Genomic DNA, 22,286 nt, shown 5'->3' with positions numbered 1-22,286 from the left:
AATATTCTAAGTTTATTCTGGAAAAATTGCAAAATTTTCCTCATTAGAATACTTTTTATTCCCACTAAAATTAGTTTTTTTTACCGTTTCTGTTATATTTTCCAACTAAATCAACTTTATTCATATAAATGTTTTTTCTCATAATTATGAATTTATTCTCATATTTTGACTAACATAACTTTTTCCACAAATTGACAAATTTATTCTAAAATTGTTTTTCAGAATATTCTAAGTTTATTCTCATAAAATTGCAACATTTTCCTCAATGGAATACTTTTTATTCCCCCTAAAATGAGTTTTTTCAACCTGTTTCTGTTTTTTTTTTAATTTTCCAACTAAATCAACTTTATTCATATAAATGTTTTTATCATAATTATGAATTTATTCTCATATTTTGACTTCATTAACATAACCTTTTCCACAAATTGACAAATTTATTCTAAAATTATTTTTCCTCATAATATTACATTATGTGGTGTGAAATTAGCAACACTAGCTTAGCTATGTGGAGCAAACAAGTGGGGGAAGTGAGAGTTTTCTCATGTTTGGCACTCATAAACAGGCTCCAGGGACACATACGTCGCTGTTGGAATATCATTAAAAAGTACAAGTACCTTTTAGCTAATGTTTTGGTCCAGTTCAGCTCACAATAGTTCAGTATTTGCAGGATAAGTGTGAGGAAAACAAGTCCCGGAGAAGCTCCAAATGCTAAAAGCAGGACACCATAATTGGCCCAGCAAAGTACCAGCAAATTGTAGTATTTGAAGAAATAAAAACATAGTATAGGTTGGTAATGACAATCACCAGACTGACGTGTGCTTTCAAAGTTTTCTCTCTTTTATTGGAGGCGGAAGGCAAAGACACGCATTTCACTTCAGTTTTCTCACAGACCTCCCGCCCCTCCCACCACTTGCTATCTACAAAGTACTTCCTGTTCCTTCTCAAAAGCAAGAGCTACATCCATCGTACATGTTAGAAACAGTTATTAAAAAAAATAGAAATAAAAATGTACAACATACACTTGATATATATAATATAATTTTTGCTCTTATTTTATTTTTACAGAGGTAAAAATACTAAGCGTAGTAAAAAATGGGTCTAATTCAATACAGGGAGTCTTTTTTTTGTATTAATTTAAATACACAACAAAGAGAGGTTCAGGCACTTGTAAATTGGCTCTGAATGGACACACAAACAGCGGATGGAGGGAACAAAAAAAAAAGACACTTTGCACTCTGATTGTCTTTCTCGCTGATACATGACACCACTGAAGTCGACGGAAGTCAACTGGATGTAACGCCATCTTCATTTCATCCCCACAGACACGGTGGATGCAGAATCAGGAGACGGGAAGAAGGTTGTGGTGTCAACACACTCACACACACATACACACACACGCCAGAGACGTACACAAAGTGGCACACAGGACAGGATGTGTGAGACGGATGCAACCAGAGAAGGAAAAAGGACATCCTCAGGCATTCTGGATTTTGACTACAGTAAGTGACATTTCCTTGGCACAACAATCAGGTTGGGAGGTTTGTTTACCGGACTTCAGCTGTCCGTTAAAAAAAATGTTTTGTCTTTTTCAAAAGGGATGCTATAAATGTTTTTTTTAATATATACAAATATAGGTATATAGAATCATTCACAGTTCCATTAAACAGTTTTTGTACTTTGACATTATGAACCACAATCTGATGTCAAAGGAACTATGCTGGAGTATTTGTTTTAGGGCCAAGAATAACAACATGAAGCTAGCTTCCTTTAGCTAGCGTGGTTGTTTGGATTTAGGTGAGATACTTTGTTGTTGACTTTTCTGAAATCGAACGCCTGTGGTGCGTGCAATCGTGTCTATACTTAACGCAAAGAAAAACAATGCTGACACTTTATTTATATGTCGCGACCTGGTGACTGTTGGGCCATCCGGACCTAAATCTCCACTAGACTTGGCTTTGAACATAAAAGCCGATTGTACGTCGCAGGTCAGTCTTATTTTTTATGCATAAAAATATTTCCGACCAAGTTTACACGATTGATTGCTTTTAGCGGTAACCATGCTTTTATTATGCAGTCTATAACGGACATCTTTATTTCGGGGGGGAGTAGGGAGGTGACGTTTGGGGCGTCACATGCTCTGGATCGTTAAGGCAAGACTGGCAGCGACGCTAACGATGACATGTCCTGGCGAAAAGAATGTGTTGAAATCCTAACAGGAATTCAGAGAATGGCAAGGTTCCAGATTTTGGTGATGATTTGAGGCACCGTCTGGAATAGTAATCTGAAAAGAGCATGGCGGAACCGTCTCGTTTTTGAGTGAACCACACATCAGCATCTTTTTTTTGTTGTTGCTAAATAAATAGGCGTTTTTAAAAATGAAAATCTTTGGGATGTTTGATTAGGTAGATGTCAATGGCGCTTGACTCATACGTGAACTTTACTTGGTTCGTCCATTCACCCACGCATACAAAGAAGTGTAGTGTCTTCATTCAAAGCGGGACAGGATACTGGAATAGGAACAAAGATAGAACCAAGAGAAAAATATTCAAGTTCTTTGATACCAAGTCAGTGTACAAAGTATAAAGTACCTGCATATGTGATACATATAGGTTCAGCTATAAAACAAAACTAACAAAAAAAGGCCCCCTGAAAAAGAGTGCGTGCTCTTTCTTTTGCCAAAAACGGAGCACTAATATGGCCGCGAGAAGAGACGAGAGAACTGTCTGCCATTAGGGGGAGCTTATCTTCCCAGGCCGCTTACAAAATGCACCAACTGTTTGTAAATTTTTTTTTGGCTTATTTCAGTTTCAGGAATTTGTAGAGAAACAAAAGCGGCAGAGGGAGCCACGGCCCCTCCATCTTCGCCCCCCCCCCTGTCCTTCCCTGTGCTTGCGTTGGGTTATTTTTTTTTCAGTTCCTCCAAAGAGCTTCTGAACTAGGTGGCTCAGCTCAGGGCCTTGTGTCGGCCTCCGCAACAGCCACAAGCCAGCCCTGCGCGGTGGCAGGCGTGGAGTGGCGGGTAAAGGCAGAGGCAGGGTGCCACCAGGGACAAGCCCAGCAGTGCTAACCACCGTGTGCCCAATCTTCCACCCTCGCCCCCATCGCAAGTGCAAGGATCCGAGTAGTCCCCTTCTGGGTCGGACATGCAGTGGTAGAGCATGGTGTCGGCCAGCCACATGCAGCTGACTCGCTGGATGCACCCTCGCACCGGGTCTGGAGCATCCTGGCACCGGCCCCTCCTGTTTTCTGAGATATAAAAGGCTGCGCCACAGTGCTCGCAGTGAGCGCGCTCCAGCCCATCCACCTTGCGTCCCTTCCCGCCGTTAGTGGACGGAGAGGAGCTTGGCAGGAAGGAACGAGGCTGGGTGGAGACCACAGAGAATCCTTGGCGGTACGACCCGCCGTGGCCCTTACTCGGGAAGGGTCCAAGGGCTGGGTCAGAGTCTGAGGGCGACAGGGCCGGCGCCAGGGGATACGTGTAGTCGTGCTTCTGTGCCTCTGTTTTAGCAAAATGCACATAGGATTCTGAGTCTTCCACTTGGATGAACTTGTCGCGCACGGTGGCGTGGCGGTAGTCCTCGTAGCCAGTGAGCCAGGAGCGATCTGATGGCCGCATATGCATACGATCGCTGGCTCGCTCCCAGATGCGCTCACGTGGGTTGATGCGGACGATTTCCTCATCCTCTTGGAAGGTGACATGGGGAAGCCGAGACAGAGGCTAGAGGATGACAGAATCGAACATGAACACAACCGGACAACAATTGAACGCACAATGAAGGGCTCTATCAAGACCAAACAGACCTGGTCCAATAAGTAGTTGTCTGAGAGCCGATACGTGTCGTGGAGGTTGTGACGATATCCCAGCATGCACCTGTGTCTCTGCGGAAGAGGCGAGGACTCGAGTGGCTGCAGGCAGCTCTCCAGCTTCTGAGAGGAGTTGGACGAGCTGTCGGTGGCATTCTGGGGACGACAAAGAAAACACAGGATGCGTCTGAGAGCCGCGTTGTCATTGGACACAACAAACGGTCGCTAAGAGGAGACGCTGCTATTGGACAAACAAAAACAGGAAACATTGGCTCCACTCAGATTGGGGAAAAACAGGAAAGGAGAGCTTTGTTTTTCAGCCGTTGGCTTCCTCAATTGGAGTGGGTGCAAAGTCGAACTCCATATGCCGTCAAACTTTAGCATACTGTCTAAAGATTTTAGGAACCGTCGTATCTCTCATCTTTTGTAAATTCCATTGTATCTCGAGTATTTCTGGATAAAATAGTTGCCATGACTATAGAGTCAAAGGGTGCTGAGTATTTCTCATTCTTAGACTCCTATTAGTCCCTCAAACTGTTCCACGTCTGTCCACAACTCTTTGTTCACCTGACAAAGCTCATTTTCAGCTGAGTGGAGGGGTGATGGAGTCAAAACAACAGGAACAAACATCAGATTAAAGGGGCAAATCTTTTTAAAACAGCCAAAGAAAATTTACTTTACAAAAGCTTTGGCTGGGATTAGCACTTGCTAACACCCCGTTCTCTGGGGGATTTGCTTCATGCTAGAAGCTCTGTAGGAAATTCTCTAAGACAGACGTCACCAACCTGCAGGTGGCAGCCTGAAAAACATTCAGACCAGATAGACAATAAATTTCACACCTAAATAATAATAATTGAAATGTTATTTTTCTGAATAACTATATATTTTTAGCTTTTTTTTGGTAGGACTTTAGCATCAAAGTAGATACTGCCCATGACAAGCATTCTTAGTTAGCTCAAACTAAGTCGTTTTCTCTCGGTAGAACGCACATACGCATATGTGTTAATGTTTCGTATTCATTCATTTTCTACCGCTTTTCCTCATGAGGGTCGCGGGGGTGCTGGAGCCTATCCCAGCTGTCTTCGGGTGAGAGGCGGGGTACACCCTGGACTGGTCGCCAGCCAATCACAGGGCACGTATAGACAAACAACCATTCACACTCACATTCATACCTATGGACAATTTGGAGTCGCCAATTAACCTAGCTGTGAGGTCTGCGCGCTAACCACTCGACCGCCATGCCGCCCAATGTTTCACATAACAATTGTGAATGATGAATGCAAAATTCCTAAGAAATTGCAGTTTTTCTTTCAGCGTCGACACGCTCACAAGTCAAGTTCACTTTCCTGTTCTCCATGCTACCATCGAAGCTCAAGTCATTGCACCTTGTGCACGCATGTCACCCGTATCCTGTCCCCTTTCCACTTAAAGGCTCTCAGGGCGCCGCTCCAAGTTAAATCTTGGCCAGACACCACACACAGTCTGGCCACGGAGTGCTCGGTCAGATCGATTTCAGACTGACACACACTGGAGGTCAGCCTCTGCTGTCGGTGTAGCGGGGCCTCGCAGTGTCCCAGCTGATGGGCACATGTTTGTGGATTGTGTTTGGTTTGGCAGGATTACATTTGGATGTCTTTGTAAGGCCATTTAATGACTTATTAATGTAGGAATATAAAGTAGCAGGATGTGTCTGACGTACTACACCATGAAAAAGTATTTTGGCTAGCTAAGACTGTTGCATAGTACTGTACATATGCAGTCAAATGTTTTGCTCAACTTAGAGTTTGTTTTTTGTTTTTTTAAATCTTAATAATTAATAGTTTGACATTAACAAAAGAGCAGAATCTAAGATTTAAGGTTAGGTCAGCATTTCTAAGGTTCAACATAGTTCATCTCAACATTTCTGGAATCTTTGGAACTGTTTCTACTGCATGTGTGTTTTGGGGCAAGATACTAAACAGAACCCACTGTAAAAACATTTACCATAAAATATTTTTATGGAAATTGATATAACAACACTGATCTTCAGCAAAGCTAATTAGGATAAGCAACAAATCCTACGCCTCATGAAAAATTTGATAGGCAAAAATATCAGGCTCTGTAGTTTCTGCAGAAATCTTAATCGCAAACCAAAACAAATGGTATTTATGACAAACTATGCTGAGGTAACATGGACAATTAGGTACTTAGATTCCACACCACTAGATTTCACACCAATTCTAGTGTCCAGAATGAACAATTAACAGTTAAAACCTCCTGTCTTCAAAGCAATGTTTCATTCATTAGATAATGTCTTAGTCATTGTGCCTTATTCACCCCAAGCATGATCACATGGACCAACTGTTCACCTCTTGCGCTTAGACCCTGCTCATCCGGCCCACTGAGAGGCCCCAAATCAACTCTATGAATTATTTGCCAGATTTATATGACCCAGATATGCGTGTGTGTCTGCTGAAGCTATACCCGTTATATCCTGGCTGCTCCCCACATGGATACTGCCACGCTGAGAATTTCCCCCTGCTTTTTTACAAAGCCCTTGTGGAGCAGTCAGCCAAAAATAACAAAACATACTGCCTCTGCTGCAGGCTCCGCCCCCCTGGAGAAGACATTACCAGGAGTTTGGAGGAGGAGCTGAGGCTACTCTGGCCTCCGAGGCTGAGACTAATTCAAAACAGGATCAGGACTCCCAACGAGCACCAACTTTGCACAAGCAGTCGGAGTCAAGTAAAAATCGGAAATGAGAGGAGAGTTGATATTTCTGGACATCCTCCGTCTGTGTGTTTAAGGTTGGACGTTTTCAAGTTATTTTCCGACACAAAACTTCAACAAGCCCTCCTGGGATGAGCCCAGAATTGCCCCAATAAGCATCCACTCCCCCCGTTGTGAGCGAGCCAAAATAGAGACGGCGAGAGGAGACGTTCCGAAGGGAGCGCTTGGGTTATGTTTAGGTTTGTCCAACGAGGAATAATTTAGGGAAGTATGTCCATCCTTGCCTTCCCCCTCTTGCTCAACGTCCACCCCCTAGTCCCACCATAACTGTAAATCTGCTGCAGCATTTTGCGCCAACCGCGGCTGCACGCCTGGCGAGCCCTGCCGCCACGCCGCTAACTTTGGAGGAGGCCATTAACAAGGGCTAAAAGGAACGGCGGCACCATGTAGGCCGTGCTTGTGTCAAACTTGGCAGTCGGACGGCGGACACAAGTCACAGGAGATAGGACAAAGTGGAATGACTGATTTGAGGCAAGGAAAAAAAAAATATTTGGCCCCTAGCATAAAAGTTGTGGCTGTTCATAAACCGCACTTGCATAGTTCCCATCTAAATTTGTTGTTTTTATTTTGTCATATTTTACTGATTATCCAGTAAAGTTGACCATCGTTTATTAATTGGTTCCATACGTGAAAACTGAATGTCCGCAAATCAGGATTCAATATTAATAAACTGAATATTTTCACCCCTATTAGAGCCCTGTAGACACTGAATAAGACAATATAGTCACAGTTACCCTTCTATTATTTTATGGTTACACCACATTACACAGGCTACGGGATCACTGCAGGGACATAAGAGACAGCTGCCGCTAGCAGGTTAATTAGCGACTCCAAATTGTCCATAGGTATGAATGTGAGTGTGAATGGTTGTTTGTCTATATGTGCCCTGTGATTGGCTGGCCACCAGTCCAGGGTGTACCCCACCTCTTGCCCGAAGACAGCTGGGATAGGCTCCAGCACCCCCGCGACCCTCTTGAGGAAAAGCGGTAGAAAATGAATGAAAGAATCCATGTTTGCTTCCAAAGTAGCTCCTTTTCTGTTGACAGAAAGTGAGCCAAGAGCTGACTGTCACTAGACTACTTTCACATAAGACTTGGCTCGGAATCTACCTCTGAAACAGGTCAAGATTTAGGGTTTGATGCAGTACATTTAAAAATTTGAATTGATTTGATTGAATTTGAAATGATTTACAATAACTGTCATTATACGGTAAATATAAAAGACAGGTGTAAAGTGAATGCACCTCAGTACATTTGTGTCCCTCAAATTTGGCACTTAAAGGACTTATGTTAATGTTCCCGTTGATTGATTGTTTTCATCATGATGGAGGACATGTCTTTTGAATGCCCATCCCTAGTTTTCCTGCACATGTGAAAACACTTGCGAGGCCCGTGACAGCACCGTAGCCTCCCTCCGCCTCTCAGTGTGTTTGTGTACGTCTCTGCGGTGGCGATACACTCCCAGCAGAACACCTATTAGTCTTGGCCATCACAGACAGCCAGAGTCAAAAGATGAACCACGAGGCACTTCCTCTCGTAAATCAGCGGGCCCCGCACTAAGCTGGGAAACAGCTGCAAGCCGCTCGTTTGGTTGCTGCTCTTTTTAAGCCTGGAGGGAGGGCGGGGTGGGTGGGAGGGGTGGTGAGGTGGGGGGGGGTCACCAGGAGAGAGGGAGGCAGTAGGATACAGGAAGTAACCTTTTGACCCCGCCTGCTGCTTCTGGTGTCTGGTTACAAGGGAGGCAGAGAGGAGGTGGGGGAGGGGTCCCGGCTGAAGCACACAAACTTTTTTTTTTTTTTTTGCATTCAAACAGCTCTTGTGTTTTGAAGATGGAGCTAGTGCAGCCGCCATTTGGATGACAGAGACGCGCTTACTGTAAAAACGTCGTCATCACCCAGCTCGCCTTCGTTCTGGAGTGCTGTAGAGGAGGTTGTTGAACCTACGGAGAAGAAAGAAAAGCATTAATTCAGAAAAAGTAGCTTGTCAGCACCATGTGGTTGTCTTTAGGTTGCCTAGAGCTGTGTTCAAAACTTAGCTAGTCCAACTGTTAAATATATTGAGTTACTTTCCAGGTATTTCACATTGAGGCGCATGGCCATTTCAATAATGGGAAGTAAAAATGGAAGGAAATATGGATTCTTCTTTCTGACTTCCCTGGTCTGACCCAGAAGCAATGACAGACCATGACCTGATCCGTGGGCTCAGGAAGGTTAGGGACCGCTAGTCTAGTGGATTGACAGGAAGACTCCTATGTACCTTCTGCCAGGTCCTCAATGGCTTTCCGCACCCCTCTGTCGAAAGCCCTTGCATCAGCCGGACCCTGAAAGGACAGTCCACACCTACGGTCCTCTACCTTCCAGTGGTGAAAGGTGGGCGTAGCTATGGTGTACACCAAGTCCTTCCTCAGTGGGCAGTCCAGGATTACCTGTCAATCACACGCACATCAGTCAGTCATTCATTTTCCTTCAAAAGAAGAGGTCACGGCGGCCGGCGTCACCTGTTTGTCCCGCAGCCGCTCCCCTCTGATGAGGAACTGCGAGCTGCCAGAGGACGGCAGCGGGGGCAGCTCGGCGGGTCGGAGTCGGCACACCCCCACCCTGCTGAGAGCGCTCCCGTCCTGGGCCAGCCAGCCTCCACTCGAGTCGTCTCGCGTCATCACCACCGCTTTCACACGCACGATGTAGCTGTCACTGGGCACAAGGGGGACAACGGTGAGACTGTTAAGAGTGACATCTTCCAAGAAAAAGACCCTTCATCCTATCCATGCACATTTCTACATCTTTTTTCTGCCCGGTTTAGTTTGCCGAGTCCACCACACTTCATCACAGAGCTTTCGCACATTGGCAGAATGTTTGAGGGCGTCCACAGTCACGACTTTGCCTCGTCCTCGCTCTGATGGAGGTGGGAGGTGTTGTAAGCACACGTACAGTACATCTACCTCTAGAGGCGACAATTTTGTATTACTTTAAGCACATAATACCGACACTACTTTAACTTGAATGCGTTTCCCATAATCTCTAAGACAAGACGTACTCTGTGTTTTATATTTAATACTGTCTATCTATTGACTGTAAAACATGTTTCACGACATTGTATCTTTATCGAGCATCTTCCTAAGGAGTAATCATGTACTTGCGCACTATATGCCCCTGAAAGTCAGGTGTCAAAATTAGCATTAAAAGGGCCAAAATGCTCCAACGCGGTGACGCATTTTTTTGGAATAACAACATGTACATTTCATTAATGTAAGTCAATGAATTTTCAAGATAAGAAACTAAAAGAAGCTGTGACATCGTCACTGTGAGACATCCAGTCGGAATATTCTGTGTCACTCTGTAAACATTACAAGAATTTTAAACACATTTTTGTTTTTTGGGGAGAATGCCAGGAGATTAAGTTATGAAGAAGTGGACAAAAAAACGGTGCCATTAAAGTGGCCGTTGTTATGCTTGCCGCATTTCAATCATGATTGCTTTGAGGAAGTTTGCAGTGTTGACAAAAAGCTGGGATACAACATACGACAATGAGCTGTGACTTGCATAAAATATCCATCCACAAGACGAGACAATACACCAGCTTGGGTCTGTGAGACGACATTTTAACTTCACTTTTGAAAGACGTATAGAATATTGCATCTACTACTACAAAGATTTACTACTAAATATAGTACTACTACTAAAATTTCTACTACATCACACTCTTCTGCACTAGTGTATGCTGGAGAATATGACTGACAAAAGGTCTCACTCCATTCATGCTGTTCTATGGAACAAACCAGCCATGTGCTGAACTCTGTGATTTTTATTTAAGTAAAATGTTTGCTAAAAGATGTTTAAATGTTTATTTCTTTTTAAAAGTTCTTGACATTCCAATTACAATGTAAAGTCTATTGCTTTTGATATGGTGTACTCATTATTATGCCATATATGATCATTACATTAATGGAAAAATAGTCTCAAAATAATGTTGGCAATAATATTGTCTAATATGCAATCATTTGTAGGACAATTGCAAAATGTATTATGACAAATCCTAGTAGCTATACACATTACTTTAAATGTGTTTTAATAAGTGGGTGAGGCACAATTATATAGCGCCTTTCAAAGGACCCTCTTATCATGCCCATTCATGGTATCTGGGTATTTTGGGTATTGCTAAGATATGTTCAGGCACAGTATTTCTTTGGCATTCGTTGTGGGAGCCTTGGCATTTAGAGCAAAAATTAAATCATATGCAAACCAGATCAGCCAAAATGGAGCTGCTGTTTGACACAGAGGAGGAAGAACCTGGCGACAGTTTAGTCTACAAAGACCCAACAATGCGGGACAAAAGAATCGTCGTGCTCCAACATGACAGTCGCCGCCCTAAAGAGGGGACACAATAAGCCCGATCCACGACGCTGATCTGACAATAACAGGAAAGACTCCTCCTCCACCTCTGTGTGTCTTTTGAAAATGTACATACAAACCCTGTGGGTGTATGTGTGGTGTGGACTGTTTGTCTGTCGTCATGCAGTCGGCCAGCCTGTCATTCAGTCACTTTTATGAATGTGCGTGGGAGGGAGGGAGCCGCTCGACTGGTTTTGCCACCTGTGCTGCGTATGTGTGTGCACGCTCGTGTGTGTGTGTGAAACGTCAAATCCGCAGCACTGTCTGTAAGCTAATTATATAACACCACTTCTCCTCCACCTCCCTGTCTCTCTTTCTATCCTTATCCCTCGCTCGCCCACACACACACAGACATCTGTATTTCCATTCTCATTCGTTGACATATACAGTAGCATTCCCGGGCCCTAAACCTTAACTGACCCTTTGTCATAATACACAATATAAGTGGCTTCTGACTGCTACAATGCACCAACAAGGTATTGGGCGTCTTTGTCGGATTTTGTGTTTGGATTTACTTTTAAGTGCATTTGTATCAATCGTTTAAACCAGGGGTCTCAAACATGCAGCCCGCGGGGCCCCCGCCTTGATATGAAAGTTTAATGTTAGTGCGGCCCACGCAAGTTTGATATGGATGCTGTATGGTATCATGTACCCAGAAAAAATGATTACGTTTGATTAATGTTCATGTTAAAGGTTAAATAACTGTTAATAGTTATCCTCCCCATCCGTGTGGAAGTGGTAGGTTTTTGGCTTTTTAAGTTTAAAGGAAATAACTTGAAGGCTACCGTTTAGGTCGCTAGCTCTCTAGTTTGCGAGTTAGCATGTGTCTCAAGACCCTCTACTCCGAGATCCATTGCAAGATCTGTATCACAAATTCCGCCTTGACCAAGACAATAATGCTCAGTTTTGACTGACACTGTATTCATTTAATAATATGTCATTATTGTGATTGTAGTTGGCAGCATTAAGTTAATGCAAATAAAATATAGTTGGGGACAATGGGTCAAACAGCCTTATATTCTCATGTGAAAAGTAAACACAAGGACTACAGTCAAATGTTTGCAATACCATCACCCAGTGCGCTCAGTCAAGTCGACCTAGTACATCTACCTCTGCCTTCAGTACGTTCTCTAACACAACCACTTTAAAGGCAATATTTATCTTTTTCAATTATTCCCATTTCCCATAGTTGTTTAATGTATGGTGACATAAGACTTATATATATTCAGTATATATGTGCTGAACACACGCTGCTTAGTAACAGATAGCGATTCAAGAAATGTGCAAATGATGAATGAATGTGTGAACTATATTGTTTGACACCCATTGTGGTTGCCGGTGCAAAATCCACAATCCAAAGAGGCAACTAAAAATGCACGTAATGGGACGCACCTTTTTCGTCTGAATGAAGTCTGGGGGAAAAAAAAAAACTCCAAGCCAACTTCCATTTACGTCATGTGACCTGCCTATTAACCAGGCTACAGCGACATTGCTATTGTTGTTAAAATTGTTACATAGAAGAACTACTTTACTGGTGTAGTGACACCTCGCCACATCACATCGGCGAGGTACTAGCTGGCTTCACCATACACTTGCTCACAGCGCCGATGCCAGACAGTCACCAAGAAAATAAAGGAACAGAATTTGCACAACGTTTGCGGGCGTTGTAAAATACTTGTTTGCATTAACAAGTGGTAAAACACACACTCAGCCTGTGTCGTGCACACACAGCTGCACTAGCATGCTCTGTTAAACTAAGCTAACCCTGCGAGCTTCCATTCACACTCCGTAAGAGATGAGTTTTTAACTTTTTACTTTTTTTTTACGACAGTGTTTCAGGTCGCTGTTTCCACGTGTTTAGTTCGGGGGGAAGGGGGAAGTGTTTGTGATGCGATTCAGCCACGATTGAAAAATACTTTTGGAAAAATACGATTGGAAAATACTTCTGCACACAGAAGTCTACTATTCATTCATTCATTTTCTACCGCTTTTCCTCACGAGGGTCGCGGGGGGTGCTGGAGCCTATCCCAGCTGTGTTCGGGCGAGAGGCGGGCTACACCCTGGACTGGTCGCCAGCCAATCACAGGGCACATATAGACAAACAACCATTCACACTCACATTCATACCTATGGACAATTTGGAGTCGCCAATTAACCTAGCATGGTTTTGGAATGTGGGAGGAAACCGGAGTACCCGGAGCAAACCCACGCATGCACGGGGAGAACATGCAAACTCCACACAGTGGTGGCCAAGGTTGGAATTGAACCCTTGTCTCCTAGCTGTGAGGTCTGCGCGCTAACCACTCGACCGCCGTGCAGCCTGAAGTCTACTATATTGGGTAAAAATGTAAATGTAACTTGGGGGCTCTAATAACACTACCAAACATGTTTAGAATATCGCTAACAGGTTTTACTATGCCATAACGTAACAACGAAAATATTCCATTTATAAAAGGAGTCCTCCTTTGCGGAGGGATTACTGTACAAGACATGTACAGTAACTCCCCTGCACATAGGCAGGCCACCCACATGCAGAAATATCACCAAATCCTGGACTCTATATAAGCACAGTAGCTCCAACGTACACAATAGCGGCTATCGGTCCTCAGATGTGAAATAGTCACATTTTAGACGGTCCTCTGACCCATGTTTAGGGTGCCCCTCCTCCCCCCCATCTGCTGACAGGGCCTATAATCTGTGGTTGGAACACACAGAGGGCTACAAGCAGCGGTCAGGCGCTACTTTGATACACATGGGGGAGGACGTATGTTCTGGATTGAGCGTACACACTCCCAGACTTACATATACTGTACATGGGCACAGGCACATTCAGTGGTGGTGACTCTAATTTGGTCCAGACGAATATAGTGTGAGAATATACTGCTGGAATAACCAATGTAAAATGAGTCTTCTGCAAGATCCATTTTGACAACTTTTAAAGTATTGTTAAGTCAGGCTTTTCCAATACTTGACAATTTTTTCCGAGTACAGTCAGGTTACAGATACTAGTCAACCGCTAATTAGTTTGGACTTTTTTGAAATTTCTGATAGGAAATAAAGGGAAACAGAAATAATCTGGGGTCAATCTTGACATTATGACAACGGTTAAAGGTTAAGGTAATATGGTTAATAAGGTTAAAGGTAATATGTGCACACATGCCTGACTTATCTTATTTTTAATTGTCACACAAGTGTAAAAATAGGCTAACCACTGTAAAACAAAGACATGAATGTTGATAAGTGACAGCATGTACAATGATTGCAGACTTAGTAAGTCCTTAACTTTATGTTCGTCATTTTCTCGTGTTCCGTTTCCCTTGTTGCACCTTCATTTGGAGTGAAGGAACAGCAAACTGTGCTCAGAATTAACTAGCACTTACTAGGAGTGTCATGAGATTAAAATGACAATACATTTAATATGGAAGTGGCAGAGTGCGAGGCAGAATTGAACCCACACATTAAGTGCTTTAGGTAAACATTGAAATCCTATCTGAACTCGGTGCTCGTCCAGGAGAGACTGGACGTGTGACTTGTTTTTATCGTTGCAGTTCAACACCTACAACCATGCTAATGTCCAAGTTGTAGTATTTATGATCAAAGTTGCTTAAGATTTATCAGATCAGATTTGATTATGTAAAATTCTAACATTTTTCTTTGATTTCCTTTATTTTTTTTAAATTGAAGAACGACACTGTTTAATATTTCAGTTCAACTGTGACTCATTCACAGCCTTGCTGATAAGAGCCGGGGCAATTAATGAATCACATCCTCTTCTAATTACATCAGGATTCCAGCCATCGGTCGAAGGTCGGTGGGTGTGTTTGCTTGGCCTCTCGGTACAATGCGATTGAATACAGCAAAGATTGTATGCATAATTACACATGCCTGATATGTGCTGGCATACACAACCCGCATGCTAACAGATTAGCACGCAATCCAACATCATTTCTGTGTATATAAAAAAGCGCTGCAACAGTGCTGGGCAGTCAGGTAACATCCAACACATGTATGATAATAGTCATAAAAAAGGCTAGTCATGTGATAAAGGCAGCTATACCTCCGAAGATAAGGACAGACAGGGCCACTCCTTTTACCTAATCAACACAACCAGACACGGACACAAAATGGCACACAGTCCATGACATTGAGCACACACCCACGAATGCAATTTGCTGAATATTTCTTTGAATTGTGCTTTTGATGTGCTCACATTGCATCGCATGGCATGAAATTGACATGCATGTGCTAATATGAAAGTTTTAAAACATAAGGCACATGCTGCATGTCATATTGAAAAAATTCAGAAGCGTTTGTTTTGGGTGGGGTTTTTTTTTGGGCATTTACAGTATTTACATCTTTGGACTCTAGCAAACCACAGTGAGAGCCATTATACACAAATGTAAAAAAAATGGTGGTAAACAATGGTAAACCTTCCCAGGTGGCCTGCCCACTAAATTGACTATAAGAACACAGCAACGACTCATCCAAAAGGTTACAAAAGACCCCACAAGAATATCAAAAGAACCGCAGGCCTCACTTAAGCCCAATGTTCATGACTCCACCATAGAGTCATAGAGAAAGATACTCTGCAAAAACGGCCTGCATGGCAAAGTTCCAAGACAAAACACTGCTGAACAAAAAGAACATTAAGGCTCCTCTCAATTTTGCTAGAAAAAAAAATATTGACGATCCCCAAGACCTTTGCAAAATGGTCTGACGAGAGAAAACTTTAACTTTTCTGAAGGTGACCTGCATTCCAGAAAAAGAATATCATATCAGCAGTAAAATAAAAAATATGGTGGTGGTAGTGTGATGGTGTGGAGTAGTTTTGCTGCTTCAGGACCTGGAAAACTTGCTCTGATAAATGGAAACATGAATTCTGTCTACCAAAAATTCCTAAAGGAGAATGTCCGACCATCTGTTGGTGATCTCAAGCTGAAACCAACTAGGGTTCTTGCCTCTGAATAGCTGAAGAAAAACAAAACGAAGACTTTGGATTGGCGTCGTCAAAGTCCTGTCCTCAACCCTAACTTTTTTTTCACTCAACGATTGCTAGCAGTCTATCATTCCGAATGATAAAGAATCTGTGTTTTACTGAGTAGAAAGGCGATTTACGATAACCTAATGCATTCTGAGGAATCACAGCTGTACATGCAACACAGCCGTTAAAAAGGAAGCGTTCATCAAAACCCACTCTATTCCCAGTGGCTAGTGCAAACAGGAAAACAACCCCAAGGAGAAGCCACTTCATCCCCAGCTATTGACACACTGTTGCCTCCCGAGGGGGCGTTTGATCGGCTTTCTGCCAGTCGGCCAGGGGGTTATATGGAACACTCGCATGTTACAGGAAGCACAAGGTGACAAGCGGCGGCGAGGTCAGCACCAGTTGGATACGTTTGTGTGGCCAACATCCGGCAGTGCCCTCGTTGAATGACGTCGTAAAACAAAACACTGCTATATGTGCAGATGATTCAAGGGGCCTTTCAGATAAAGCAAATAGGACTCAGTCATTCCTAAAGTCTGCAACTGCTCCAAGATGGAAAATAAGCTGATTTTTTTCTAAACCTCTTAGAGGCGACTAAGGCCAAGCCAGACACTTTAATGCTTCATATCCTCTCACACCCCCTACTACTTTAGGTCCGACGATTGTTTTTAAATACAACTAATAAAAAGCTATGTTGTTTTGGACGTTTGTTTACAAGAGGTTAATGGTCTTTAATACCATGAACAAAAACCATAGGAAGATAAGTTTTACTCTATCTAGAGGCTAACAACAGAGAGCACGCAACAACAACAACAATGGTGGACCATAGTGCATTGTGCTTATGCATCCCCATTAAAAAGAACACTTACCACACTGCCAAAACATTTAATTTAATGTTAATTTGCTCCTAACATTCTTGTGCTTGATTGGTTATCGAGTTTTGTTTGCATAAATTGTCAGATGTCGGTGCTTTCGCCAGCAATAGGACAGCCTATGGTGTTGCTCCGGGACAACCGACAGAAATGCTTTAACAGTCTCTGAGGCAGATCCTGCTTCTGAACATGTAACCTTCTGAATATTTACGGCAGTTAAATAACCCACTGTAATTCTCTTTTTTTCATTTATTTTCTTGTGTGTGCACTATATAGATACTGCACTTTTTGCTCGGCATTAAGATTCGGATCGAAAATAAATTTGCCCATTTGTCTTTTGGATAAATTCTGAGTGGAAATGATTGTTCAGCACATGATACACACATTGCAGTTAGCGTGAACCTCCATGCTACTTTTACAGTATTCATGTCAATCATCATGCGAGCGAGGTGTCAAAAGAACTGGTTAGAGAGGAAGTCAAATGCTCGGAGACGAATCAATAGCAGCCGCCTAATATGGTTAGTTAAACACGAAGAAGTTACCACAAAGTCAAGCTATTATTATTACAATCCTGGTTGCTCTGTCAGCTGATGAGCAGGATTCTTTTAATGAGAAACAGGAAAAAAAGGGACAAACAATCAGACTCCATTGTTTGGTCTTCAGCTATAAACAGCTCAGGCTATTATATAAAAGGTCTGATGAGTGCAACACAGGAAACACAGTTAACAAGGATCTGTTCCACATGATAGTGTGTGTACGTATATACATGGTGGGGGGTAACCATGGTTTAGTTATCTACATAGTATATCTCTCTATGGTTGATTGGAATGTGCTACTGTGGTTAATTGTGTGTATCTTTCAATGATTTCCTGATTTTTGTTTTTTTAAAGGGGACCTATTTTTTTACACTTTCCTAACCTATAAATATAGTTAGAATGCTGCATTCTTGTGCTTCTCTGTTTTACGGTGTTAAAATCAAATATTATATTTAGCACAGATGCAGCACCTATAGTTGGTTAATTGAAAGCATCTGAAAACCATTCGGTTTAATGGTTGATCGTGACAGAGGGACGTGCGTCCGCCGTATGATGTTGCTAGCATTATAGCTGATAAGCTACAATTTATGTTGCGAGTACCTGACCTGCATCCAGAGCCTTAGGCAAGCTTTAACTCAATCACTCATACATCCTAAACAGGAAGCGCCCTACGTTGTGATCTGACCCCCAGCGATCAATACGAGGTCAGTTCCATTCACTGGTCAATAGAATAGAATGCAAAAAGCAGCAACGACACATTACATCTGAAATCAGGAGGACGGGTTATTTCACAAAGACAAAAATACTTTTGTTTTGTGCGTTCATTGAATAACAACCATTAAACTGAAATAGGCTGTTCATTAGCTGATCAAAGGTTTAAAACTATAGCTAAAATAATCGGTTTGGGCATGTTTGATGCCAGTGTTTCCACAACGCTACTGGAATGTTGTGAAGGTGGCTTCACGGACGACATCCATTGTCTGGAACTGATGCCCATTTTTGTAAACTTTCATTACCATCCACCCCCAAATGGATTTAGTTCGGGGGGAGCATATTGAACATTGTCAACTGCAGTGTTGTCTTTCTGGAAAAACCCTGTCATTACCGCACAGATGAGGGCCTTCAATCATATGGAATGCCGCCTTACAACATCTCTGCATAGCCAACCGCTGTTTGATGCCCATGCACAACCTAAAGCTCCATTTTCCATTGAAAGAAAAGGCACCTCAGATCATGATGGTGCTCCCTCAAATATTTCCGTTGGGATCTCTTTGTCATGCCAATAACGTTGGAAGCCATCAGGACCATTAAGGCTACATTTTTTTCTCACCAGAGAAAACCTTCTTTCACCTTTCAAGGTCCCATGTTGTTGCTGTTATAGAAATTCCAAACGTTAATTTAGTGGCGCTGAAGGACAAGACCTTTTGAAGATGTTTTTAGTTCTTCAATCCCTTCTCTCGCAGATGCAGTCTACATGATGGTTATTGGACTGCACTCAGTACCAGTAATGACCTTTATTTGGGCCTAGGTTGGTACCGTGTCGTGATGGACAGCCAATCGGATCCTCCGGCTTACGTCTATAACCCTCAGGATATTATACAAGGCCTTGCTTACTCAGCCCAACAATTCAAAGCGTTTTTGCCTTTGCCATCAAGTGATCATGACAGTGTGCATACCTAACAGGGAATGACATTGATTCCACATTTTTGGCTTTGACAGGCTGCGGTCTTAAACGTTTGATGGAAACCATTTCACTTTAGTGCTTGTTTGCAAGAAATTGCTTACTCAGAATTTTGTATCACTCCCATTTCTTCTTTTTGCATTTTGAAGCTCTACATAGAACCTCTTTAAGACAAAACAGGTCAAGTTCTTTCAACTGTTCTTAAAATGTTGACCAGAGGAATACAGGACAATTTTAGCAAGGGAACATGCGGACCCGATGTGACCAGTGCCTTGTGTTTTCAGGGATGGATTGCGTGTCTGTGTTAAACCCACCGGTGTCATTTGGTATCTAAAGTTCATTACTGACAAATATAATAAGAATCAAAGATGAAATTATATAGCTAACAATAAATATTACAGTCCATCCATATGCGCTAGGATTAATTCCTACTACATTTACAGTAGCCTTAGGGGTCCATCAAACATTTGGCCAGTGACTTTACACTTTATGTTGTGTTAGTTCTTAAGTCTCCTATCAATGTCTGCTCTGAAATGTAAGTACCAGACAGCAGTTGTTTATTTTGAAAGTTGCTAATCCCACCGCCTTTCTTATTATAGCTATTATAATACAGAGATTTGAATAGATATAATTGTGTTGGATCCATGTATGAGGAGGAGATATAAGTGGCCATTTAAATTTAGAAAAAGGTATTTTCACTGACATTTACATACTGTACATGAACATAAACATCAGTCCCCCCCCCTCTGCATAGGCTCCAGTTTGTTTCTCTCCATTGGCTCCCGGGACGTTTTAGAATACAGTCTTCCTGTTTGTGTTCAAGGCCATCAGTGGTTTACTTGGCCGAGTTTTTAAGTGTTCCTCGACGAAGAAGGGCTCCGTGCTCATGTGAGCACACAACTCAAGAAAACATGAGTACAAGCTACAAAAAAATGTGTATGATCGTACCTTTGTTGCCTTTGCCCCCAAGCTTTGGAACTAGAGTTTGTCACAGGGTTATCGGTTTTGAAATATCATCTAAAAAATAAATTATTCAGAATGAATCTTTGACATGTGATCACTGTACTGTATGTACATCTATTTTTATTTTAATCATTCTTGTTATATTTTACCATTTTTTTATTCTTGTTTAGCACCTTGGGCACCATTGGAATGTTGAAAGGTGCTATATAAATATACTTTGATTTGATGAACATGCACTCACCACGGAATTGCTTAATAAAGTCTCAAATTCGAGCTTTATTTATGGATATCGGGTGTAGACACAGTAGTTTAAATAGATGCCGTTAAATATGAGAGTTTAAACATTTGGTTATGGCCAGCTTGTGTGTTTTTCTTAAGCTAACCTCGATTTTTGCTAATCATATTTAAGAATACAACCCATAAATACTGAGTTCCGTTCATATATGGGGAGGGGGATATTGTTATGAATGGATATTTGCACTTCTAAAAGACAATTTTCTCCGTTTACTGGCATAAACAGTCTACCTAACCCATGTTTGTGCTAATCGTGTTTTAGCACAGTGCTACAAACCGGAAGTCCACTTCCTAGCCCCCTTGTGTTTGACCAGTTGGGGGGCGTCGGCGGTCCCTAATCGTCTCCATCGGCCCCCGTATTGGCGAGTGCGGCCAACAGGCATGAATGGAGACAGAGCCGGAAGGTTAGAGGGCTTTTCATGAATGAGCCAGCGTCACGCCGCCGCTGTGCAAACACCCCCTCCACCCCCTCTCTCTATTGCCTCTAAGTTCCCACCACCGTGTATGCTAGCAGAGAACACGACGGCTAACTGCCAGCATACTAAACATAAGAACCAGGCGTACTAAAAAGCTAACATCATTGTGTGTTTAAATAACATATATTCAGTAAAAAAATATTACGGTTAGTGTTTAAAATAGTATCCTGTTAGCTTGCTAGCACGAGAACGCACAGGCTAGCGTGTACAAATGCAAGCCACTTCCTCCTCCGCTTAACGTTACTTTATCCATAAATGCTAATTAATGCTAGCTTCGTGGGTCGACTATGAAAGAAACATTATCAGAGCATTCATAACGTTTTTTATGAATGGAGCCGAGCGACAGGCTATGCAAATGAGGTGCGATTGAGAAGGACATGGCGGATATCTCATATCCTGTGAGACTTCCCCTTTCAGTTGCACACACATACAAGCGATACGAGAACAGGCGATGGGATTGTAGTTTTTTTGTGGTGTTTCTTGTCGCAGAATTGGCATAGATGCAATTTATTGAGTGTTTGCAAACATGGGGCCTTGTAGGCTGACTGGGATCCGTTCACAAAATGCTTCTGATCCACCCACGCTTCTTCTTCTTCTCCCCCTACCACCTTCTCTCCTTTAATCCGAAAACCAAGACGGTCCTCCTATTTATCTATCTACGCATACAATCACAACAACTATGTATTTATGTCAGTTTCAACCAATGCATCAGGAAAAAGACGGTGCCTGAAAAACCAGAAAGTAGTCGCCTCCAAGTTGTCAAGGGAAAGCCACAAGAAGGGGGCAAGGAGGGAGGGTTGCACGCGATCTTTGAAGTACTTACTCGTTAGGGTGTGTTTCTTCTATCATTTTCTCTCTTCACCTCAGGTCACGTAGCAGCACGGCGTATTCATTCTTTGGCCTCGTCATCGTCCATTAATTCCACATAAGAAAAAATCCTCTGCTGGAAGTCTTTTTGTGTGCTTGTGTATGTGCAATGTGTTAATGTGCGTTATGTGTGTGTCTGTGTGTGTGTGTGTGTGGCGGAACCTCCGTCGCCCCCCTCCTCCTCCCCCAGCTGCTTTTGGATTGCAAATGCAGAACCCCCCCACTTCTTCCTCCTTCCAACCACCTTCTTCTTCCCAATCCTCCAACTTGGACCTAGTGGTCCATGGCCGTGAAGCAGCCAGCAGGTAAACGTGTAGTCCAACCCCCCCTCGTTCCTCCTCCCCCCAGGTGGTGGTGTCTTTTTTGTCAAAATGTCCTCCGAAAAAAAATAAGAAGACACGGATACGACTGCAGCTCCGGTTGTGCGTGAGAAAGCGCGTCGTTGTCGCCGTGGGGTGGCCCCGCTAGAGCCCCATCTCCTCTCTCGCTGCTACTCCATGTTGGATTGCAGAAAGCCCGAGCTGCTCCAACCATGCCGGAGGGAGGGAGCGAGCGAGGGAGGGAGGGAAGGAGGGAGGGCGGAAGCAGTGACGTAGGTCTACATTTTGGTGGCGGGGCTGCAAGCCACATGGGGCCCCTAATACACCCCCCCC

General features: G+C 43.0%; 2 protein-coding genes across 10 annotated transcripts in view; one reads left to right on the top strand and one right to left on the bottom strand.

Annotated features, from left to right (window-relative positions):
- The window catches only part of LOC131108007 (uncharacterized), a 122,506-nt gene that overhangs the window by 1,546 nt on the left and 98,674 nt on the right, over positions 1-22,286 (top strand). For 7 of the 9 annotated variants that reach the window (XR_009120373.1, XR_009120374.1, XR_009120376.1 and 4 more), the window contains exon 2: positions 1,323-1,499. Coding sequence is in view for 2 of the 9 variants with exons in the window: in XM_058058589.1 (XP_057914572.1) it covers positions 1,323-1,499 (177 nt within the window). In the remaining 7 variants the exon portion in view is untranslated. Of the gene's footprint in view, positions 1-1,322; positions 1,500-6,389; positions 7,362-21,808; positions 21,939-22,286 lie in introns of those variants that run through there. The other 2 variants (XR_009120377.1, XR_009120375.1) reach the window with 2 other exon arrangements.
- On the bottom strand, positions 817-22,165 carry LOC131108006 (sprouty-related, EVH1 domain-containing protein 2-like). The gene is made up of 6 exons (XM_058058588.1): positions 21,590-22,165; positions 9,070-9,262; positions 8,829-8,997; positions 8,447-8,511; positions 3,802-3,960; positions 817-3,718 (listed from the first exon to the last, which is right to left on the bottom strand). The coding sequence occupies exons 1-6, from the start codon at positions 21,613-21,615 to the stop codon at positions 2,945-2,947; spliced, it is 1,386 nt and encodes a 461-aa protein (XP_057914571.1). The 5' UTR covers positions 21,616-22,165; the 3' UTR covers positions 817-2,944.

Source organism: Doryrhamphus excisus, chromosome 20, assembly GCF_030265055.1.
Source record: "Doryrhamphus excisus isolate RoL2022-K1 chromosome 20, RoL_Dexc_1.0, whole genome shotgun sequence".
Lineage (NCBI taxonomy): Eukaryota > Metazoa > Chordata > Actinopteri > Syngnathiformes > Syngnathidae > Doryrhamphus > Doryrhamphus excisus.
The sequence above is the reverse complement of the archived record's forward strand: the minus strand, read 5'-3'. Positions and strand labels throughout refer to the sequence as shown.